At 35.7% G+C, this 22,711-nt stretch overlaps 1 protein-coding gene across 1 annotated transcript in view; it reads left to right on the top strand.

Moving 5' to 3' along the window:
- Positions 1-22,711, top strand: part of PLA2G4A (phospholipase A2 group IVA) — a 168,444-nt gene that overhangs the window by 82,099 nt on the left and 63,634 nt on the right. Inside the window, exons 6-7 of the mRNA XM_072648363.1 lie at positions 5,099-5,136; positions 8,452-8,593. Of these exons, the coding sequence (XP_072504464.1) occupies positions 5,099-5,136; positions 8,452-8,593 (180 nt within the window). The remainder of the gene's footprint in view (positions 1-5,098; positions 5,137-8,451; positions 8,594-22,711) is intronic.

Raw genomic sequence — 22,711 nt, 5'->3', positions numbered from 1 at the left:
TAAGAACCTGAGGAAGGAGATGTTACTGTTACTGCATTTTACAAATGAGGAAACTGAGGCAGGCAAAGGTTAAAATGACTTGTTTAGGGTCAGTCAGTCAAGTAATATTTATTAAATGTCTACTGTGTCCATGCTTTGTGATTCCTTGCTTGCAACAGGGGAAAAGTTCTGTGATAGGAGAGAAGATACACAATTTTTATGCTCTAGAATCCATGTTCACTTTTTAATTCAACTTACTTGAAATGCAGATGACCAAGCTTATCTCAGGGGGATGAGAGTAGTCTAGACTGTGTGGATTTGGCAGCTGATGTTTCTGAGACAGGTACATCCAGTGACAAGGATCACTTAGAGGAGCAAAGACTTCTCTGAATCCATGACTCTATGATAGTGATAGAATCAGAGTCCAGCGTTGTGGGCTAGCCCTTCTTCCTTGAGCAGAGATAGAAGCAAAGATCTATGAGGAGAAATGATCCAAAATTTCTTATACCGCCAGATATTTTGAATCTCAGTAAGATGGTGACTCAAGAGAAAATTACTTATCCCACCATATTCTTCCTTCCCTCTACCTTGTTTTTAGTCTCTGTACCTGAGACAGAGTGCCAGATGTATCCATATGCCTTTCCCATGAGCTATGGGTGCATGTGGTTAAAATGTCCTCTAGACATTTTTGAAAATCTTGTTGAGCAATTGTGGCATGTGTGTGTGTGTGTGTGTGTGTGTGTGTGTGTGTGTGTATGTAAGTGTGATTACTTAAAGAAAGACACTGCCTGCCCTCAAGAAGCTTATATTCTAAAGGGCGGTGACAATACATAAAAAGGATGCTGCATCTTTATGGAAGAGGTGGTGGAAGAAGGTAGCTAAGCACAGATATGATGGAGAAAGATGCACAGATTAAAGAGTGGAGCACAGGGGTGCTTTCCTTAAAATGGAGATGCAGAGAGGAGCCAGTCAATCAGAGGAAGAGCCACAAAGGGGGAATGTACTTCCAGCATGATTAAGTCAATAAGAATGTATTAAGTATTTACTATTTGCTAGGCACTGTCCTAAATTGGGAATACAAATAAAAGCAAAAAGTAAGGCCATTCCTTCCCTGAAGGAACTTATGTTCTTAAGAGAAAGAGGGAGGAAGAGAAATATAGAATCCAAAAGAAACCTGAAAAGTAGGGTGGAGGATACCTGTATAGGGTCATGTTAGAGAATGATGTTCAGAATGTCAAGAGTAGAGCTGAAGGAGAAGTAAAGGAGTAAAGATGGCTGGTTTGGGCACTATCTTAATATGGAGGTTCAGGGAGGAACTGACCAGTCAGAGGAAGGTATTCTCCTGAGGTGAGAAGGCCACTGGAACCCAGGAGAGAAAGAGGGCCAAAGATTCATGATTAGACCTAGGAGAGGAGTAAGCCACGAGTTAAGAGAGAACAATGCAGGCCTGGGGTAAATGCAAAGAAAAAAGTTAATATTAATATTTCTTTCTTTTGTTTATTTTGGAGGTCAACGATGGGGGGAATGGAGTTAATTCCATTGCCAAAGCATGGGCTTGACTGTGGGTGTAGTAATTTTGATGTTTGCGGACTAATTATTATTAATGACAAAATGGCCAGTAAAAGACTGTAGCTTCTTAGGAAAGCTATTCCATTCAAAGATAGCAGAGAAACTGACAAAGGCTAGGGGCTGACTAATGACTCACATTCAACACTCCCTGGTGGACATTTAAGATATTGCACTCCCTTGACACACAACTAGTACAGTAACATGCTGTCATCTTGTAGTAAGGTAACCCTTGACTCATACAATTCAAAGTCCCCAGGGGGAGGGGACCATGTCACAGTTGTCGCATAATATTATTCTTGTTTTCGTTTTCTTGAACCATGCTCTTTTTGTCAGTTAACTATGTAGATCATGTTTCCTAGAAATGAAGAATCAAAAGAACGGGGAAGGGAGGGAATCAACATTTATTAAGTGCCTACTTTGTGCCAAACATTGTGCTAAACGTTATTTTTTTTTTTTTACAAATATTGCATTTGATTGTCATGACAACCCTGTGAGAAAGATACTATTTTATATATATGTATATATATATATATATATGTATGTATGTATGTATACACACACACACACACACACATATTTCACAATTGAGGGAACTGAGGCAGGCAGAAGTTAAGTGCTTTGCCCAGGGTCATACAGCTAGAAAATGTCTGAGGGCAGATTTGAACTTATATCTTCTTGACTTCAGGACATACCCTCTGTCCTCTGTACTACCTTGCTGCCAGAGGAGTTAACAATAACAGTTTGCAAACATGCATATATCTATATTATTTTCTGTATCTCTATGTCTTGATGTATCTAGCTATGTCTCTATCATCTATCTATCTATCTATCTATCTATCTATCTATCTATCTATCTATCTGTCTGTCTGTCTGTCTGTCTGTCTGTCCGTCTGTCTGTCTGTCTGTCTGTCTATCTATCTACCTATCTATCTATCATCTATCTTTAGCATGGTATAGTAGAAAATACCTTAGACTTGGAATTAAGAGACCTGGATTCAGTTCTCTCTCTGACACTTATTAGCCTTGTGCTAATGAATAAGTCACTTAACTTCTGTGATCCACTTTCCTCATTTATAAAAAGAAGATAGTATATTTATAAGGAAAATTGCAAAAACAAGTTGTCAAATTAAAATACTATTATTATCAAGGCTAGATAAACATACTTATATCAAGGATTACCATTCTTTATTTCCACTTGAAAGGAAAAATCATAGGGACAGCTAGGTGGCATGATTGAGTAATGGATTTGGGGAGACCTGAGTTTAAATTTGGCCTCAGACACTGACTAGCTATGTGATCTTGGGCAAGACTTTTAACCTCTGTTTGCCTTAGTTTCCTCCACTGTAAAATGGAGATAATAAGAGCAGCTGTCTCAGGAGGTTGTTGTGAGAATTACATTGTAAAGTGATTAGCACATAGTAGTTGTTATATACCTATTTCCCTTCCTTTGGTTTCCCTTCCCTCATAGAATGAGTAAGTTAGGGCTAAGCACAGATGCTTGGACTTAGGTATAAAATAAGTATTTGCTTAATTGAATTAAATTTTGGTTGTGAGAGGCAGCGTGATATTGTAAGTAATAAGCTATCCTCAGAGTCTATAAGACTTACATTCAAATCTTCTGACACATGCTGATCATGTGGACAGGTTCCTTAACCTCTCAGTGCACCAAGCAACTGTCTAAGAATATAAAAGTTGCAGAGAAGATGCTGACCTGAACTTGTAGAAGATATTCTTCTAAGGAAATCATAGGGTCAGTCTCTATCCAAAATTTTGGTTAGATATGATGGAGTTTTTGTTGAATATATTAACATGGCAAAGGGCGGCATCTTCTGTAAAGTCTGAAAACACGTCAGATCCTCCTCTTTGGGATAGAATGATTGGCTTGCTCCTTGATGGACACCTTCCTGAAGTTGTTTCCAACTCTCATTTTATGTTACTCCTTTAAAGCCCCAGCTCAACTTCCCTCTTGCTTTTCTCTTTAAATGCCATTCCATTTCTTATTTCTGTGCCTGGGATGCATTTTTTCCTCAACTCTGCCTGAGATCTCTTCTTGCTTCAGCGTAGGCACAAGTTGCTTCATGAAGGCTTTCCTTATACCTCAAGTTGTTAATACTCTCTCCCTTTGGAAATGATTTGGTATTTATTTGTACAATCATGTTGAAATTATAAAAAGTAATTTTTATTTTTTGTATCCCTCAAACCAAGCACAGTATCATACACATAGGAGATCCTTGCTAAATGCTTGCTGAATTGCATCCCACATGTGTTTCTTGTTAGCCTATTGAATTACTTGCATTATTCTCCATTTTCTCTCTCTTTTTCCTTAAAGTTACTCACCAAAAGCACGTGGAACTGTTTTATTTTCTTGAAACACAGGAGTCAAAATGTTTTCTTTCTGACAGTACATTGGGTACAATTCTTGTTACATTTGTGCAATTCCAAGGAAAGGTGGAGCTTCTAGGCTTTAGGATACTATGGCTCCTGCATAAAGAATCTAGGGTTCAGAGAGACTTAGTTCTCTACCATTCTGATTGCCATGATAATGTAAGAGAGGTAGTATGGAATTTATGTGCCTGTGTGGGTAATAATTTGCATAGGAATCTGTTTTTGCTTCACCGCAAGTGCACATTTTTTTCCCCTGTTCCATCTGAATGGTATGTTCCAGGAAGAAGAAGAGACCTCAGGGATACAAGGCTTCACTTTGTGTCGGAACATAGTTGCTTGGTTAGCATCAACAAGCATTTATTAAGCTCTTAAAATGTGCCAGGAACATTGTACCTAAGCTATGAGATGACATCTCCTCATAAATTTGTACTTATCCCTGATAGCAAGAGGATTCTAATAGTTCTTGCCAATCAAGTGAGTGATCCAAAAGCATTTATTTATTAAACACCCTACTATATTCCAGGCTCTGTGCTAGACCATTAAGATACAAAAAGAATGATGCAATCCATACTTTTGAAGAGTTTACTTCAACTTTTTATCCTGGAAATCCTTTTAAGTGGTAAAGGGACAGGATGGTCTTAGGAAGACTCAAGGACAAACAACGTTGGATCTTTCCATTCAGATTGGCTCTTGTTTTGTGTTGGCATGTATAAATCACATATGAATAGAACAATCCAAAGAATGGTTTTATTGGAGAAACCTAAAGGGCATCTGAAAAAAATCAGAATCACAGAGTTGATTTCCCTTCAGCATACAAGTATACCACAGAAAACATCTGCCTTTCTTATTTTTGGGGATCCCACTTGCTCTAATCTTTACTTCATTTATTAATGGGTGGGGGAATATAACTCTGATGACGACCTCATTATTGTAATTTTATATGTCCAAAGATCATACTAAGTGGCTGTTATTCAACTTATACTCAAAATAAACTTCTTGCACAAAACAACAGCAACCACAAAATTAGTAACACAGAGTATTTGTGATTAAGCGAATCCATGTAAATATGTCACTTTTTATTAGCTCATTTAAAATAATCTGACAAATTTGTCTTTTAAGTGTTATCAGAAGACGGCTATCTTTTTTTACCTATCTCTTTTTTTAGGTCACTGAAATGATCTTGGAAGTAGCTCTTGATGTCTGGTAAGTAGTTCCTTTACTTCAAAGGAAAATATTTCAAATAATTGATTTGCTTAAACTATATATCAATCTTATATACTTTGTTTATTGTTTAGTAATGGGTTAACTTAGCTTTTAATATTTCAAAATGGGCACCTAATTGAGTTGTGTTTTTTTTTCCCCAGTACAATATGACTCTTTTTGACCCTGAATAGTTCTGTATTTAAAAAATGAATCTGAATTTGATGTTTATGGTTGGCTTAATAACTGTTTAGTGGCTAAGTGAATTAAGTCAGGACTTCTTAACATGTGGTCCTTGGAGCTGATCCAAAAACTAAGTCACACATAAATGGATGCATATTTTCCATTGCAAAGTTGAAGCTATATGAAAAAATACAGAAGTGATCACTGAGATTAGGCCTTTTACTACACCGAAGTAGCTTGGAGATCAAAAAGTCAGAGGACCAGAATTACATGTTCATGGAGTAATTCTGGTAGAGCAGGCCTTGACTTCACTAAAACTATGTTCTGGGTCTAGTGTTCATTATAGCAAAACATTGAGAGCGTGCTATGTGGATTCTTTTTAGGTATGAATTGGCCCAAAGGCCATTGGATTTCCTTCCTATTCTCAGAATTAAGAGAAATCATTATTTGCTCAGTCTTTCTTAAATAGAGAAGAGATAAATAACCCTCTTTATTTAGACATCTTGCTAAATCATTTAGCCTTGTCTTTTTTTTCTTTGCAATTATTCTAAGGTATGTCAGTGCTCATGCATTCATTCTCATAGTGCATGGTTCAAAGGCATTCTTTTTTCTTTACTCATCCTTGTCATTTGATCAGCATAAGAATTTAATTTAAAACTTGCTTTTATAAATCTCTGTACTACATGAATAATAGTTGGTCAGCATTAAGCACTTACTGTGTGCTAAATACTGTCCCAGGCAATTAGTGGTGAAGTGGATTTAGCTTTGAATCTGAAGTGAAGAAAACCTGAGTTCGAATTTGGACTCCTACATCTCCTCGCTGTGTGACCTTAGGCAAGTTACTTAACTTTTATTTACCTCAGTTTCCTCAATATAAAATGGAGATCATAAGAGCATTTATCTTGAATGGGGGTTGTAAAGATCAAATGAGATCATATTTGTAAAAAGCTCTTAACTCAGTTCTTGGTACGTGGTTGGCGTCATACAAATACTTATTGTCTTCTCCTCTTCAGGAAACAAGGTAAGGCCAAAACAGCCATGACTTGTCAAGGAACTTATATTCTATTGGAGGGCATGTGAATAATTAAGTCCACAGAGTAAATGGAAGACAATCAGAGCATTGAATGGCAGGGTCAGGTAGGGTAGAGTTACAACAAAACATAGTCATATAGAGTTGGAAGGGTCCTTAGAGGCCATGTGGACCAACTCCCTAATAGGGAAAAGGAGTCTTCAGTTGTTAAGTGAATTGCTTAAGGCATCATGGATAGTAAGCATCAGCCACAGAAATTGATCCAGGTTTTATCTGATTCTGGAGTCCATACTTTTTCCATACTACAATGGTGCCAGAGAAGGAGGGTCACTGTGTTTTACTTTTGGGACATGTGTAATGCCATTCTCGGAGAAGAAAAAGCACATCTTTGCCAAGAAAACTCCAAATGGGGTTATGAAGAGACAGACATGACTGAAATGACTCAACAGTAACAAATGCCATTTCTGAATAAGCCCCCATTTCAGTGTTAAATGGATACACATCTAATCACTGTGTTTTTCCTTGCTTTATCTTAGTTCTTATGCAAAGCCTACCTAATGACAGAGTTTATCCCCTTGATCTCAGACCTTCAAGGTCAGTCTCAGGACTGCAGTTTAGAAAGTCTCTGCCTTATCTCCCTAAAAGGACAACAAATGCCCTTCATAGCCAAAGATAGGTCTTTTGTGAACCAATGTAACTATATATTTTGGATATTATAAATATCTGTGAAAAATGGCTGGTATTCTGAAGGAAATAAGAAAATAACTATTTATATAATACCTACTATATGATTTGCCCAGGGTCACACGGCTAAGTAAATGTCCAAGGCTGGATCTGAACTTATGTCTTCCTGATGCCAGGCCCAGCACCTTATCTATAGTACCTTCTGTCACCAGTCCACTTGCTCCATAGAGATAGATTTCTCTATGTATCAACTGATCACCTTATGTATGGAATTAAAGCCCTTTCAAGACATGCATTCTGAACTATAATCAAGTAAGCTTTCTTATTAGGACAGTAGCATGTCAAAGGCAGACCACATTCTTTTGTAGTGGTATTTCTTCTGATCAACTTTCATTGAAAATTAACGAACCAATGCATTGGACTGGGCAATCTCTTTCATCAGTTCTTAGCCTTGTATGAATCATGGACCGCTTTGGCAGTGCGGAGATGCCTACAGACCACTTCTCAGAAGAGTGTTTCTAAATGTATTAGAAAGGAAATTATTTATAGTGAAATAAAGTTATCTATGTGTTCTTATCAATTACACTTATAATGTTGAGTGATATAATACAACATATATATATGTACATATATCCATGTTCATATATACACATATACTAGCTTACAGACCCTAGGTTCAGAATATCTGCATTTAGACGGTAAGGATGATGATGATGATGTTGACGTTTATATAGTACCATCAGGCACTGTGCTAGACACTTTATAGTTTAGATAGATAGTTGTAACAGCATTTGTTATTATTTGATTTGGCCTTCAGTGACATTTTTGTAACTCACTCACAATTTGATGCAGTCAAATGATCTCACAAAATCCCCATAATCTGGTAGTATAAATCCTATCGTCTCTATTAGAGAGGAGGAAGCTGAGAATGATAGAATGAGGCAGTGAGGGAAGTGACTTCTCTCAGGTTGTGACTTACCCAAGCTCACACAACCAGGAAATGTTCGAACTAGGATTCAAAACAAGTCTGATTTTCCTGACTTAAATTTCTGCTGTACTCCTCTGGTGTAACACCAAGCAGATCTGAGTTTTGGTGCCCCTCAAGACATGCCTGCCTTATCTCGTCCTCTGGCTGAGTCCTCAAATTCTACCATTAGAGTTCAACATCTTTGAAGTCCATTCAAATGGAAATGTCTCAGAGCAGGATGTACTTTAATACTTCAAGCCGGTGTTCAGTCACTGAGCTTTTGATCCTTTCCAAAGAGTTAAGATTCGAAAGGGGGCAGAGAGTATGTGGTCACTGGGCCTCTATGTCTATGGAGAAGGTGTATAAAATGGAGAGGGTGGGACAACGGAGGCAAATCACTTTGCATTTATGCAATGGCTGTGGTATTCACGGCCTTATCTGTTTTACACTTTAGCTCTTCTCCTGACCTTCGATTTAGCATGGCTCTGTGTGATCAGGAAAAAAATTTCAGACAGCAGCGAAAAGAAAACATCAAAGAGAATATGAAGAAACTCCTGGGTCCAAAGAATAGTGAAGCCCTGTGTTCAACAAATGATGTGAGTTGGAATATTTAAACTAAGTACTATTCTCTTTAAGAGGTTTAAATATGTTCATCACTGGATATGTTCTCTAGAATTTTTCACTCCAGCATGACCGTGATATAGATGAAGAACACGATCTCTCTGGTGTTTCCAAGTAAGTATACATTCTTTGTCAGTGGAAACTATTTTATCTGGCAATCTTGAAATTAGTAAATATAGGAGTGGGGACTAGACCTGTGATCCCAGGTGAGGAAATTCCCTTTACCCATGTAGGTCAGCACCTTTGTTATAGTCTTAGAGATTTTCCTGGAGCACTGAAAGTGATTTGTCCAGGGTGGTACAGCCAGTATGTATCAAAGGTGAGACTTAAACCTGCGTCTTTCTAGTTTGAAACCAGGTCAGTTGTGTAGCCAATAGCTGTACTGCTAAAGGAAGCATTGTGTTGTTCGGTCATGTTCGACTCTTTATGACCCTATTTGGGTTTTTTTTTGGCAAAGATACTGGAGTGGTTTTCCATTTCCTTCTCCAGCTCATTTTACAGATGAGGAAATTGAGCCAAACAGGGTTAAGTGATTTGCCCAGGATCGTACAGCTAGTAAGAGTCTGAGACCAGATTTGAACTCAGGAAGATGAGCCTTCCTGACATCAGGCCCAGCACTCTATCCAGCGCACCACTTAGCTGCCCCATAAAAGGGATCATCACTTTGGGCAAATTCAGGGTGTCCCAAAAGTCTTCATGCAGTTTGAAGTTACTGATGCTTAAACTGCACTAAAACCTTTGGAACATCCTTACATATTTGGAACATCCAACTTACATATTGGAAAACAGCAATAGATAAAATGGAAATGTCTATATAAACAAACAAACCTTCTAATTTATTTTAGCATATTATAGAGGGAAAGCCAAAGACTTTCTTTATACCTCATAGTAATTCCTAAGAAAGGCCTTTATTTCCCCATAATGAAACTCTGAGTCAGGCTAGTATTACTAGCATTTTTATCTGCATTTTACAGATGAGAAAGCAGGCTCAGACAGGTGGTTACTTGAACATAATTACAGGGCTAATGATGATTAGAGTGAGGATTCAAACCCAGGCCTCTTATCTCAGGGTCCACAGCTCTTTTTAATGATGATACTGGCTTTCACTTTTGTGTATTTTTCCCTAGCAGGACTGTATGTCTTCTCAGAACTCGAAGCAAATATTTGTGATTCTTTTCTCCTTTGCCCTTCAGCAATTAAATAAATGTACTATACAGTCATTTTCTGAAATTGTTTTGTCTGAAAAAAAAATTACTACTAGGAGTGGTAGCTGCATTCCAGACTTTGTTTCATATGGTGACCTTAGGTATTACGTAATTCTGATCTGGTGAAAAGGTTTAGAAATAAAACCATTAGTGTCCAAAGCAAGCACCATAGAGTCAAGTGCTATATGAGGTCTTCTCCTTTGTTCCTGGGACTCAGAGTAAGGGGTTTTATTTAATTCTGTTAATAAAATACCTACTTTTAGAAGCTGAAACAATGTTAGAGCTAGAAGTAGTCTTAAATCATCTAATCTAAATCCCTCATTTTATAGGGCAGCGTGGTACAGCCAAACAGCACTGACTCTGAAATCAGAGGACGTGGGCTCAAATCTTGCCTCTGATATTAATTTCCTGTATGACCTTGAGTAGGTCAACGAACTGTCCTGAGCCTTAGTTTCCCCATATGTCTAATGAGAGGGTTCAACTAACAGGATTCTGAGAAAGCTTCCAACTTTAACTTTGTGATTGGATAAAGAAACTGAAACTCAGAGTTTTGACCAAGGCCACACAGTTAGTAATTGGTAGAGCTGAGATTGAAGCGCAGGTCCTCTGACTTCAGATCCAGTAATTTTTCTACTACACTGCATTGCCCTGGGGACTAGGACAAGTTATTAAAACAGTGTTATTCAAAGGCAAAACATAGCACAAGAGTCAAATTCATGGGGCCTTACTGAGCATAGTAGACAGAATGCCAGACCTGGAGTCAGGAAGACTCATCTTTTTGAGTTCAAGTCCATCCTTGGACTCTTATTAGCTGTGTGTCCCTGGGCAAGTCTTCAGTGTGCTTCAGTTCACTCATCTGCAACATGACCTGAAGAACCAAATGGCAAACCGCTTCAGTATCTTTGCCAAGAAAACTCCAAATGGAATCATAAAGAGTTGGACCTGACTAAAACAACTATTGAACAAAAAATGATTTACTGGATATATAGAGGAGTTTGATTTTACATTTCTCTATCTGAAGATATATGTGTGTATATGTACAGTATATATGCATATAACATATATATGTTATATTGAAGCATATTTCTACATTTCCTAAATACATATCTGAATTTTTTTAAACGATTTAATATATACCTATCCTTATGTCTATAGCTGTAGCTATACCGGCATCCATATCTTTCTCTATCTCATCTCTATTTCAGCTCTATTTCTGTCTCTCATTTTGATTTCTGTCTCCATCTCTGTCTCTCATCTCTATTTCTATCTCCATTTCTATCTCGAACTTTATCTCTGTCCCTCCTGAGTACAGTGATAGGAGTCAGTGAGCAGTGAGTTGGAAAGGTGGAGAAGAAAGAGAATGAAGATCCAAGACTTGCGCTGGACATAGTCTCCTTGAGTATGGGAGCATGGAGTCGTGTATTCCCTTCACAATGGAGGCTAGAGTGAGAGGAAATCTAGAAGTGAGGATTAACTTAGGAAGAGCAACGAAAAGAACAGGTGGAATATCTGATTCAATACAATTCAAATCAGTAAGCAAATACTGATTTGAATTGTGATAAATTAAATTATTGAATTAAGTACCGGTTAAGTTGCAGGTACCTTGCCTGACAAAGACAAAATGAAAACAGTCCCTGCTCTGAGGGAAAAAGGAAGAAGGATGGAAATGAGCATTTGTGAAGTGTACCAGGCACCGCGTTAAGTGCTTTACAAATGTTACCTTATTCGATCCTTACAACAGGGTAGGTGCTATTACTGTTATCCACATTTTACAGCTGAGGAAACTGAGGTAAACAAAGACTAAGTGACTTGCTCAGGGACGCACAGCTGGTAAGTATCTGAAGCTGAATTTGCATTCAGGTCTTCCTGACTCCAGGCCAGGCACTTTATCCACTTTATTCTACTCTGGGATACAATAGGTACATGGACAATCACATAAAAAATACGAAGTGAATAAAAAATATTTTGGGGGGAAGTGAGTGCTAACAATTTTATTAAGACAGACCTTGTGTTGGAGGTGACGCTTGAGCTTAGCCATGGAGGAAGCTGAGGATTCCAAATGATGGAGAAAGAGTATGGGAGAAAGCTTATACAAAGCCGTGGAGGAGATAGAATGCTATGCACAGGGAACAGCAAAGTCGGTTTGACTGTGCCAGGGCCAAAAGGAAAGGAAATAGTGAAGCATTAGTTTGGAAAGGTGGGCTAGAACTAAAAGCCAGACAGAGGAGTTTGCTGGTATTGAAAGTGCTGCCATAAATGGTTGGTTTACATGGGTCAGTTCTTATATTTTGTTTTTTTGGTCTCAGTCATTGGCATTCTTTAAGCAGAGAAACACTAGTCCCTACCTCTTATTTTGCACGTCTTTATTTAAAAAGTAAGTCACTGAAACAGAAAATAGTATTTTCTGAACTAAATTCTTGTCACCTTTCCCCTCAAGGTCTAGCAGTGTGAGTCATCCCTATGACTCCTGGGCTCACATGCTCTGTTCCTTTACAAGCCTCTCATCTAAGGTTTTGGCCAATGTCCCACTAGAACCATAGTATATCTTTGGTGGAATTAAAAACCAAACAACAAACAAAATACCTTTAACCGTGGAAATGAGGATCCTGCTCAACACAAAACATTATTTCTATTTAGTTAGGGGAAATTAGCTGTCTCATACAGCTCATGCTTAGTCAGAGTTTATTGCATTCAACATTCAACAGCACCTGTGGAATGAATTAGGTTTTTCTGTCTCCAATATGCACGTAGAGTCTCTAACGTTGGTGTATTCAGAAGGGGCTGCTGGAATGGAACCTTTTTTTTTTTGAATCTAGACTACTTTTTTGGTCTGCCAAAAATGTTGAGCATAGACGTAGTCAGCACCACCTATTACCAGAATGAGAGTAACATGTTTTTAATTTTACAGCTACTACTATAAAATATTCATGGGATACTTTTGTATATTATAAAGTATACTTAAAATATCATTTAATTCCTATGCATTCAGGGTTTCATTTTTCTTCCCAGGACAGAGATGGAAAGAGTATTGGACTCTTATGGTAATTTGCCAACTTGTGTTTGGAGGAATATTTGTCCTTACGGAGAATGTTTTTATCTCAGTGTTTTTATATCATGGAACTCCCCCAGAACAGAGTGGACACACAGTAAAAATCCTTTACAGTATGGGACAAAGCAGGCATTATTTGTTCTGAATAGCCAAGTTTATCCAATATGTATGGGTTCCTTTTTTAAACAAGCACAGTGCTTTCTTTTTTAACTATTTGGGATTGAAACATTCAAAAAATTATACATTTCCCTGCTTTTCAAAATGGCATATATTTAGCAAAATTTAAACTATTTCAGAATTATTCAGGATTATCATTAAAATAAAAAGAAAATGTGGTATTGACTATGGATCATGACTATTTTTTTATGCTTTTTATGGCTTTTTGATTTCCTCCCTTCACATGATACTGCCCTTTCTTGCTCTTCTCAGTTCATCTTCCTAGAGAACAATCCCTTTTCCAGATTTGAAGTGCTTATTACAAAAGAATCAGATTAAGTAATGTATTAGAAATTTATATAAAATAAAAATACATTGAGTCAGAGCTAAAGGTCTAAATTACTCCAAGTGAAGCCCATAATGTCTTTTATGTATGGATTTCATGATTTCATTTTTGGCAGCTTCCATACTTTATTTACTGTCCAGTCCTCAGTTTGAAATTGATAATATTAGCTAAATTCCAGATAGATAAAATGATACTGTATTTCTTAAAGGAGACAAACATTTCTTTACTTGTTATGACAGATATAACCCTGTGTTTTGTGGGAAAGTTAAGAAGAGAAGAAAAGGATTTATTCCCCCACCCTCTTTTCCTGGTTCAGAAATGTGTTTAGCTTGTTCTACCTGAAGGAATGATTTATTCAGTAAATGTTTTCAGCAAATAAACAATTGCTATTTGTTCTTTTAAGAAAATTAAACTTCCTTTTTTAGTTATTGTTAATAGTAATTAGCAAATAGAAACTTCTAATATACATAGAATAAGAAAGAGATGTGAATGAGAAGCAATTATTTTGTACAGTTTGTTTTTAAGAAATATATATACATACACATATGCATATGTATACATGTATGTCAAGGGATACATATATACATATTAAATTTACCAAGGTTATAACAAAACTGCTCTATGTATGTCCCTGTATTTGTAATTTTCTTTTCATTGTTTTTTGGCATATCAGTGATAAGTATGTGTACTCCAACAAAACAAATGAACTCACTGGCCATGTGTGAGAATGAGTAGCTTATTTTGGGTATTTAGCTTGTTAAAGTATTTTTGTTATTGTTTCTCTTTTTAAATTGTCATAATCTATCCATACTCTACCAAAAACTCAACAGTAGAAGAGAGCCTTTAGAACATAAAATATTCTTATCAAACCTGGGCCAATATCTTTAAACAAGACCCAGCAAACAGTATGGCCCTTAATTTGTAGTTTTTCGAGTCATGAATCTTTATAGCTTATTGTAATAAAGAGAAGTGAGTAGATATTATAGAGAGGTAATTTTGATTCAATGAAAGCAAAAATTTCCTGTCGGGAAGTGAAATCAGTTGCCCAACTGGTTCACCATCATGGAAGGTCTTCAAGTAGAGGCTGGTGGCAGTTTGTTAAGTGCTAGAAAAGAAATTTCTTTTCAGAACTACATAACTTCTGACCTCCTTTCTCAACTTGGAACTTCTGTGATTCTACCAATAATTGATTAGCTTAAGTAAGACTCAGTCACTTTAATTATGTAATGTTTTGATGGCGTAGACCTGTGCTAGAGAATGGCAAGGTGTATACTATTCTCAGGCAAATATTTAAAACATTGTGATCTTGTATTGGCAAATAGAATGATAGTACTAAAGGAATAAGATCTAATTTTAATCAAAAACTTATTTTTTGGATGGTGGTAGAAATATATGCATGCTTTAAATGAATGAATTTGTTAATACAGTTGTTTTCTATACTCATGCCTCAAGTAAAGTTTTTGACAATAACAATTTTATATTCAGAAAGTACTTTAAAGACGATTGAAATCCTTCCTGAATATACCATCCCACTGTTTACTTTTAAATTCTGATGGGAATATATTTTGTGATTATTATCACCAAATTATCAAATGGGCTACTGCTAATGACATTCTGGGGGAAAAAAACACTACAGTGAAGCATGGATATTTTATTGTTTAACCTAAAAATCAAAAAGCTAGATGGGAGTTTTATGTTGTTTTTCTTTTTAATCAAATGTCCGATCATAATTTTAGAAAACTTGTATAACCTAGAAATGTCTTTTTAAAATCAACTATAAAATAATGATAATATTAAAATAACAACAATAATAAGAGATAGAAACATGGAGCTGCTAAGTCAAGTATGTGTTAAGGGAGAGAAATGAGGTAAGCAAATCCCACATTTCATCATTTCAAGAATAAACTTAAATAAACAACCTTTTAATAGGGAGTTTAATGGACCTGACAAGAGGCAACATAGAGATTAAAAAAAAAATCAAACTTGAAATTGTCTTATAGAGCCTTAATTTCTTCTAATATAACCTATATTAAGACTACAGAAAGTCTGCCTAACATTTTGAAGACTCCTCAGTAAAAGAACTCCCTAAACTCATTGACAAACATGTATAGAGTGGAAAGAGAGGGTAAAGATAAGGGTTTGGTTTTTTAGTTTTGGCAGAGAGAAGATCTCAACTCCTTAAGACCTAACCCAATACATCTTAAGAATTTTTCTAAACACATAAATGTTACATCAGTTGATGTAAATAATGGGAAAAAAAAACATGGAATAATGAAAAAAAAAGATGGTGGAGGAGAGTTGTGATACTGGAAATGTATTCACAACAATACTTCTTTTCACTTGCTATCTTATATTTTCTAGGAGTTAGCTCTAAGTCCTAAAAACAGGAAATGGGATTCTTAGCAGTGAATTCATTTTGAAAGCCTTTTACTTTGAGAAAACTATTTGGATGGCCAAAAACATTTGCTGAAAGGAGTTAATGAATGCTATTAGAGACTGGAAAGGATAAGGCAAACATTATGACATTACCTTTTTTGATGCCTTAATGTTTGGAGTGAGTATAGCGCTTTTTAAAGTCCGCTAGATTGAATTACAGAGCAGAGTTAAAGAACTTGCCAAGGGTCATTCATCTGGCATGTGTCAAGCATGGAATTTGAAGCTATGTTTTCTTTACTTTGCCTGTTTTACTATGCTACCTTGTGATAACCAACTGATCAGTTAACATTGATTTACATTAAGAATACAAAGAGAAATGAAAGTCCCTACTTTCAGGAGTTTATATTCTAAAGGGAGAGAGACATGTGTACATATGTATAAACTTATGTACATGCATACTTTCATATGTACAAGATAAATGCAAGGTAATTTGGTGAGGGATGACACTAACAGCTAAGAGGAATCAGGAAAGGCTTCGTATAGAAGGTAGTGCTCAAGCTACACTTTGAACGAAATTACAAATTCCAAGAGTCCATGACTTTTTCTGTGTATGACTTGTTGTACATAGTTCTTTACATCTTGTCTCCTCCATCAGTCTGTGAGCCCTTTGAGAGCAAGGACTACTTGTCACCTTGTGCATAGTAGGTGCTGAGTGAGTGACTTTCTAACTGAGCTTAATTTATTTTTAAAAGTAAGTAGTCCTTACTACTGTTTGGGGACTGTAGGGATCAGGAAAGTAGTATCCAGTTTTGTTTCATAATAGAAAAAGTACAGAGATAATCCTAAAAGCTGTAGTAATGGTAGTTCATCAGTGATATAATGCAAAATTGTCATCAATAACAATAATAACTTTTCTTTGAGACAATTACAGGTTCATTACATTTTTCTTTATTTTGATAAGTTGTACTTGGCTTAGAGAATGTACTTTATTATCTAATATTTTTTCCTTTTTTAATTGTTCTGTGTTTCTCAGCATGTTCTCCTGGATGAACTCATTTTATTTCATAACTTCAGGATTTACTCTGACACTGATGACTCCCAATTGTCTCTTCATTCTGACATTTCACCCAGTGTTCAGTCTCTAACTCCCACCTGCCAGTCTGAATATTTTTAAAAAGACATATTGTCCTCAGTTTGACTTTTCCCAAACTGAGCTCATGTCTCATTTCCCTGCTATTCCTTTTTCATACTGATTATAAAATTTCAATTTTTCCTTTTACCTAAACTTATAACCTAACTTGCCTTGTCCCACCCTGTCTAACCATGTAACTCCAATGCTTTGAATTCCTCTTTGTATCCTCCCCCAAATACATTTAGTTATTTCTTGGTGTGTGATATAAATATAGTCAATCCTCTATCTGTTCTGATGATAGATGGAGATATGAATCAGTGGAAGGGATAAGCCAAAGTTGTAAATGTCTAAAACAGTCATTGGAATTTATTATTAGTTTCATTTTATGCACATCCACTTCCCTAGCCATATTTTCCTAAGACTAATGTGAATTTATCTTAGTTTCTTAAGAGAAAGCCAACTGATTTTGTGGGAGTTGGCCTATAGAGGTGCTTGCTCAGAAGGGAAAGATGTAAAATAAATTAGCAGCAAATGGTGTGCAAATCCTTTGGTAGATCTATGACTTCATTTATATGGGCATTCCTTCCAAAGTTGCAATCTATTCATGCCTGCTCATGTGTGACCCTTGTCCATGGTTTCCTATAAGTTTGATAGAGGAAAAATACCAAAAAACATGGAGAATTCCCTAATTTTCTTTTGACATTGTGAGGGTTATAGGGAATCAAGCAAAATATCCATTGATCATCCCTTATTCTCAACATGACCAGCCCATGTAAATTTTCAAATCCTAATTTTAATGGTATCCTTTATATCACTTTTCCTGTACAATACTTTATTTATTAAATTTGTTAGAGACTGCTGCCTCCCATTGTATGGTCCTCCATTACCATCTGGGTGCTACTCAACTTCATTTCTCCAACAATTGTAACATCTCATGACTTATATAGAGCCTTACAACATCATTGGCAAAGTACTCACAATAAATGGATGTCTTTTTTTCTCGGAAAAGTTTGAGGTCATAAAAAGAAATTGGTAATTTTCCAAAGGCAGATGGTCTTCTGTTCAGTTATACAATCAATCAGTTCAATATCAATTTACAATATTGCCTTAATATGTATGTATATATACATATATATAATATATATACGATGTACGCACATTTATATTATATCTGTGTATATAATAGCATATGATACATGTGTAGTGTGTGCGTATGTAGACTAGTAAACAACCATATCAAACTACTTCAGCCAACTACTTGACTTAATACGTTATTCATTTTCATCTCTGGTTCTAAGGCATTCAGAAAGTGTCTTCATATTTCCTCATAAATTATTGAAATTTTAATACCTATCTCATTATCTTTGAGTCTCCACTTCAAGTTATTAAATATTATTTATCAAATCAGCAGGAAAAGCTTATTTTTCCAAACATTTTAATTACTTCTCTATTTCTATATATACATATATTTATAAAATATATACATATATCCAAAATACCTTTAACCTTAAATAAAAACAAGACTACTTATTTATCAATGATATGGCAAACAACAAAACAAAAATTTAATCATTTTCTATCTTAGCTCTGAGTAAGATCATAGCCTGAGTCATCTCTAATTGTTATTGTTGGTAACTTCTCAATTTTCGAAATACAGTCTCATAATGTAGGTGTCAGGGATAGCAGTAGAAATCTTTTTTAAAAAATCGAAAAACAATGATCATTAGAATACCTTTCAAAAGCTGAGTTAAATATAGTCAGTTCAGAGAATTCTCTTAGTCCTTTTGCTTTGCACTCCATTTAGTGTTTTTTTAGCCACCATTGTTAATATTCTTTCCTGAGAATGGTTAAACTGCAAATTTTCTCATAAACTCCTCAAAGATTCCATTTTCTGTTAAAGAAACAGCAATATTCTCTATAGTCTCTATGAAAGAGGTCATACAAGATAGTGTTATATGTGTACATACAAGTCTAAATGAAGGTATATGTAAATATATATATCTGCATGCATCTATATAAATATACAATGCACATTTATATATGTACATTTGCATTATTGAATAATATCTGTGGGCCAGGTATCCAGCTGCATGTCAGAACCTGAACTGTAGGCATTCCACATCCACAATATTTTTCCTGTATAAATTGTTATGCAAAACACATCTATTATAATCAAGCAAAAGAACATGAAGTAAAAAATTCATACATCATTAATGGAGAACTGAATGTTAATATACTTATTATTTAAGCTTAGTTTCCAATTTTTTAGGTCTTCACATGTTAGTGATGATTTGTTTAGTCAGGTAGATTTTTTGGGGGGAGGTTAAGAAATAAGTAAATATAATCCTATGATGTGCCCACTCAGAACTGTGCTAAGTAGATTCTGGCTATTTGTAGGATTATCAAAGAGAGTCAAAATCTATTATTAGCTACAAATTGTAGATCTAAGATTAACCAGCCATCTTTCAAGAGAAAATAAGCAAGAAAACATGGATTATTCAGGGCACATTTGGAGAAACAGCTCAAGCACAATCTCCATGGATTGCTTGTTGGATATTGTCTTTGGTTTTTATTTTTAGTTCTTTCTCTTTTTTCAGTACCAAATTCTTCCCCTCCATCCAGATGTTCACTCACACATTGAGAAGGCAAGCAAAACAACACCATTGCATGTGTGAAATCATGTAAAACACCTTTCCATAGTAGCCATATTGCATAAAAAGCAAGAAAAATAAAGAAAACAAAAATTGCTTCAGTCTGTAGTCAGAATCCATCAGTTCTTTCTGTGAAGATTTTTTTGTTAAGTATTTGTCATCTTGAATTTTTGGAAATTATGGTGGATCGTTGTGTTGATCAGAGTAACTAAGGCTTTCACAGTTGATAATCATTATAATTTTGCTGTTATTATATACAATGCTTTCCTAAATCTTCTTACTATACTTTTCCATCAATTCATATGTCTTCCCTGGTTTGCTTTTTTTCTTGGAAAACATACCCTTCATCATTTCCTACAATATAATAATACTCTATCACAATCATATATCACAATTTGTTCAACCATTCCCCATTTGATGGGCATGACCTCAATTTTTAATTCTTATTCACTGCTGAAAGAGCTGCTATATTTTTGTGTATATGTGTTCTTTTTCTTTTTCTTTGATCTCTTTGGGATATAGACTTAGTAATGGTATTGTTGGGTCAAAGAGTATACCCACTTTTATAGCCCTTTGGACATAGTTCCAAATTTTTCTCTAGAATGGTTAGACCAGTTCACAACTCCACCAACAGTGGATACCATTTTTCTCTTTTCTGTCATGCCAGCAATTCTTGAGTGGTAAAAGGTGACATCTCTGTTGTTTTAATTAGCATTTATCTAATCAATAGTGATTTAGATATTTTTTTCATGTGACAGCTTTTATTTTTTAAAAATAAATTTGGCTCAGTTTCCTATATATTTGAGAAGTGAGACTTTTATCAGAGAAATCTGGCATAATATTGTCCCCCAGTTTCCTTCTAATTTTGCCTGCATTGATTTTGTTTGTGTAAAAATCTTTTAAATTTCATGAAATTTAAATTATCTATTTTATTTACCATGATCATTTCTGTCTCTTGTTTGGTCAAAAACCCTTTCTTTATCCATAAATCTGATGGGTAAATTTTTTCCCCATGCTCCTCTAATTTGTTTATGCTATCACCATTTGTGTCTAAGCCATGTACTCATTTTGATCTTACCTAGGTATGTGGTGTGAAATATGGTCTATGCCTAGTTTCTGCCAGACTGCTTTCCTGCACAGTTTTTGTCAAATAGTGAGTTCTTGCTTCAAAAAGTTGCATATTTGGGTTTATCAAACCCTAGATTTCTTTAGTTATTTATTGTTATGTATGATGTATCTAATTTAGTCTACTGATACACCATTCTATTTCTTACCTCTAGAATTTAGCTATAATATTCTTGGGAGCTTTCATTTTCGGATCTCTTTCAGAAGGTGATCAGTGGATTCTTTCAGTTTTTATCTTACCCTCTGTTTCTAAGATATCAAGGCAGTTTTCTTGATAATTTCTTAAAATATGATATCTAGTCCCTTCTTTTATCATGGCTTTCACATAACCCATAACTTCATCTCTCCTCAATCTATTTTCCAGGTCAATTGTTTTTTCAATGATAGTTTTCACATGTTTTTCTATTTCTTAGAACAAACATCTGTACTATTTTTAGGTAGACTTTAAAATATGATGAATACTCGTTGTTGTTGCTGCTATTTTTGCTGTTCAGTCATTCAGCTGTGTCTGACTCTTTATGACCTTATGGACCATAGCACACCAGACCCTTCTGCTCTTTACTATTTTCTGAAGTCTGTCTAAGCTCATCCATCCATCTCATTCTGTACAGTGTTCTTCCCTTTTCACCTTCAATCTTACAAACATCGGGGTTTTTTTTCCAGTGAGTTCTGTCTTCTCCTTATGTGGACAAAAAGCTTCAGCTTCAGTATTTGACTTCTAATGAATAATATGAATTAATTTCTTTAAGAATTGAGAGATTTGATCTCTTTGCTGTCCAGGGGACTCTCAAAAGTCTTCTCCAGCACCATGACTTGAAAGCATCAGTTCTGCAGGATTCAGTTTTCCTTGTAGTCTAATTCTCATTGTTGTTGTTCAGTCTTTTCAGTCATGATTGACTCTTCATGACCATATTTTGAGTTTTCTTGGCAAAGATACTGGAGTGGCTTGCCATTTCCTTCTCCAGCTCATTTCACAGATGAGGAAACTGAAGCAAACAGGTAAATGATTTGCCCAGGGTCACACAACTAGTGAGTGTCAGAGGCCAGATTTGAATTCAGGAAGATGAGTCTTTCTCACTTCAAGCTCAACATTCTAACCACTGTGCCATCTAGCTGTCCCAGTCCTACTTTCATAGCCATATATTATTACTGGGAAAACCATAGCTTTGACTCTACAGACTTTTGTCAGCAAAGTGGTATTTCTGATTTTTAGCATGCTGTCCAGATTTGTTATAATTTTCCTTCCAAGGAGCAAGAGTCTTTTAATTTCATGGCTGCAGCCACCATCTTCAGTGATCTTGAACCCAAGAACATAAAATCTTACACTAATTAAATGTCTTCTTCTACTTGCTAGGAAGTGGTGGGGCCAATTGTAATGATCTTAGTTGTTTTTTTTTTTAATGTTAAGCTTCCAGCCAGCTTTTATACTCTCCTTTTTTACCCTCATCAAGAGGCTTCTGAATTTTTCTTCAATTTCTGTCATCAGATTGATATCATCTATATATCTGAGATTGTTGCTATTTCCAGCTTCTGATTCATCCAGCATGAAATTTTTCACAATGTACTCTGCACACAAATTAAATAAATAAGGTGACAATATAGAGCCTTGTCATACTCTTTTTCCAATCTCAAACCAATCATTTATCCCATGTTTGGTTCTAACTGTTCTTCTTGGACTGCATACAGATTCTTCAGGAGATGAGTAAGATAATCTGGTACTCCTTTCTCTTTGAGGTGACTTGCCACATTTTGTTGTGATTCATACAGTCGAAGGTGATAGTATAATCAGTGAAGGAGAAGTAGATAGTTTTGTTTTTCTGGAACTCCCTTACCTTCTCCATAATTCAGTGAATGTTGGCAATTTGGTCTCTAATTCCCATGCCTCTTTGGAAATGAGCCTGCATTTCTGGTAATTCTTGGTTCAAGTATTGCTGAAGCCTAGCTTGCAGAATCTTGCATAACCTTCCTGGCAGGTGAAATGAGTACAATTGTTCTGTAAAGTGAACATTCTTTGACATTGTCCTTCTTTAGGATTGGAATATAAATTGATCTT

Source organism: Notamacropus eugenii, chromosome 2 (assembly GCF_028372415.1).
Source record: "Notamacropus eugenii isolate mMacEug1 chromosome 2, mMacEug1.pri_v2, whole genome shotgun sequence".
In the NCBI taxonomy this organism is placed as follows: domain Eukaryota; kingdom Metazoa; phylum Chordata; class Mammalia; order Diprotodontia; family Macropodidae; genus Notamacropus; species Notamacropus eugenii.
This window is presented reverse-complemented; position numbering and strand designations above follow the sequence as displayed.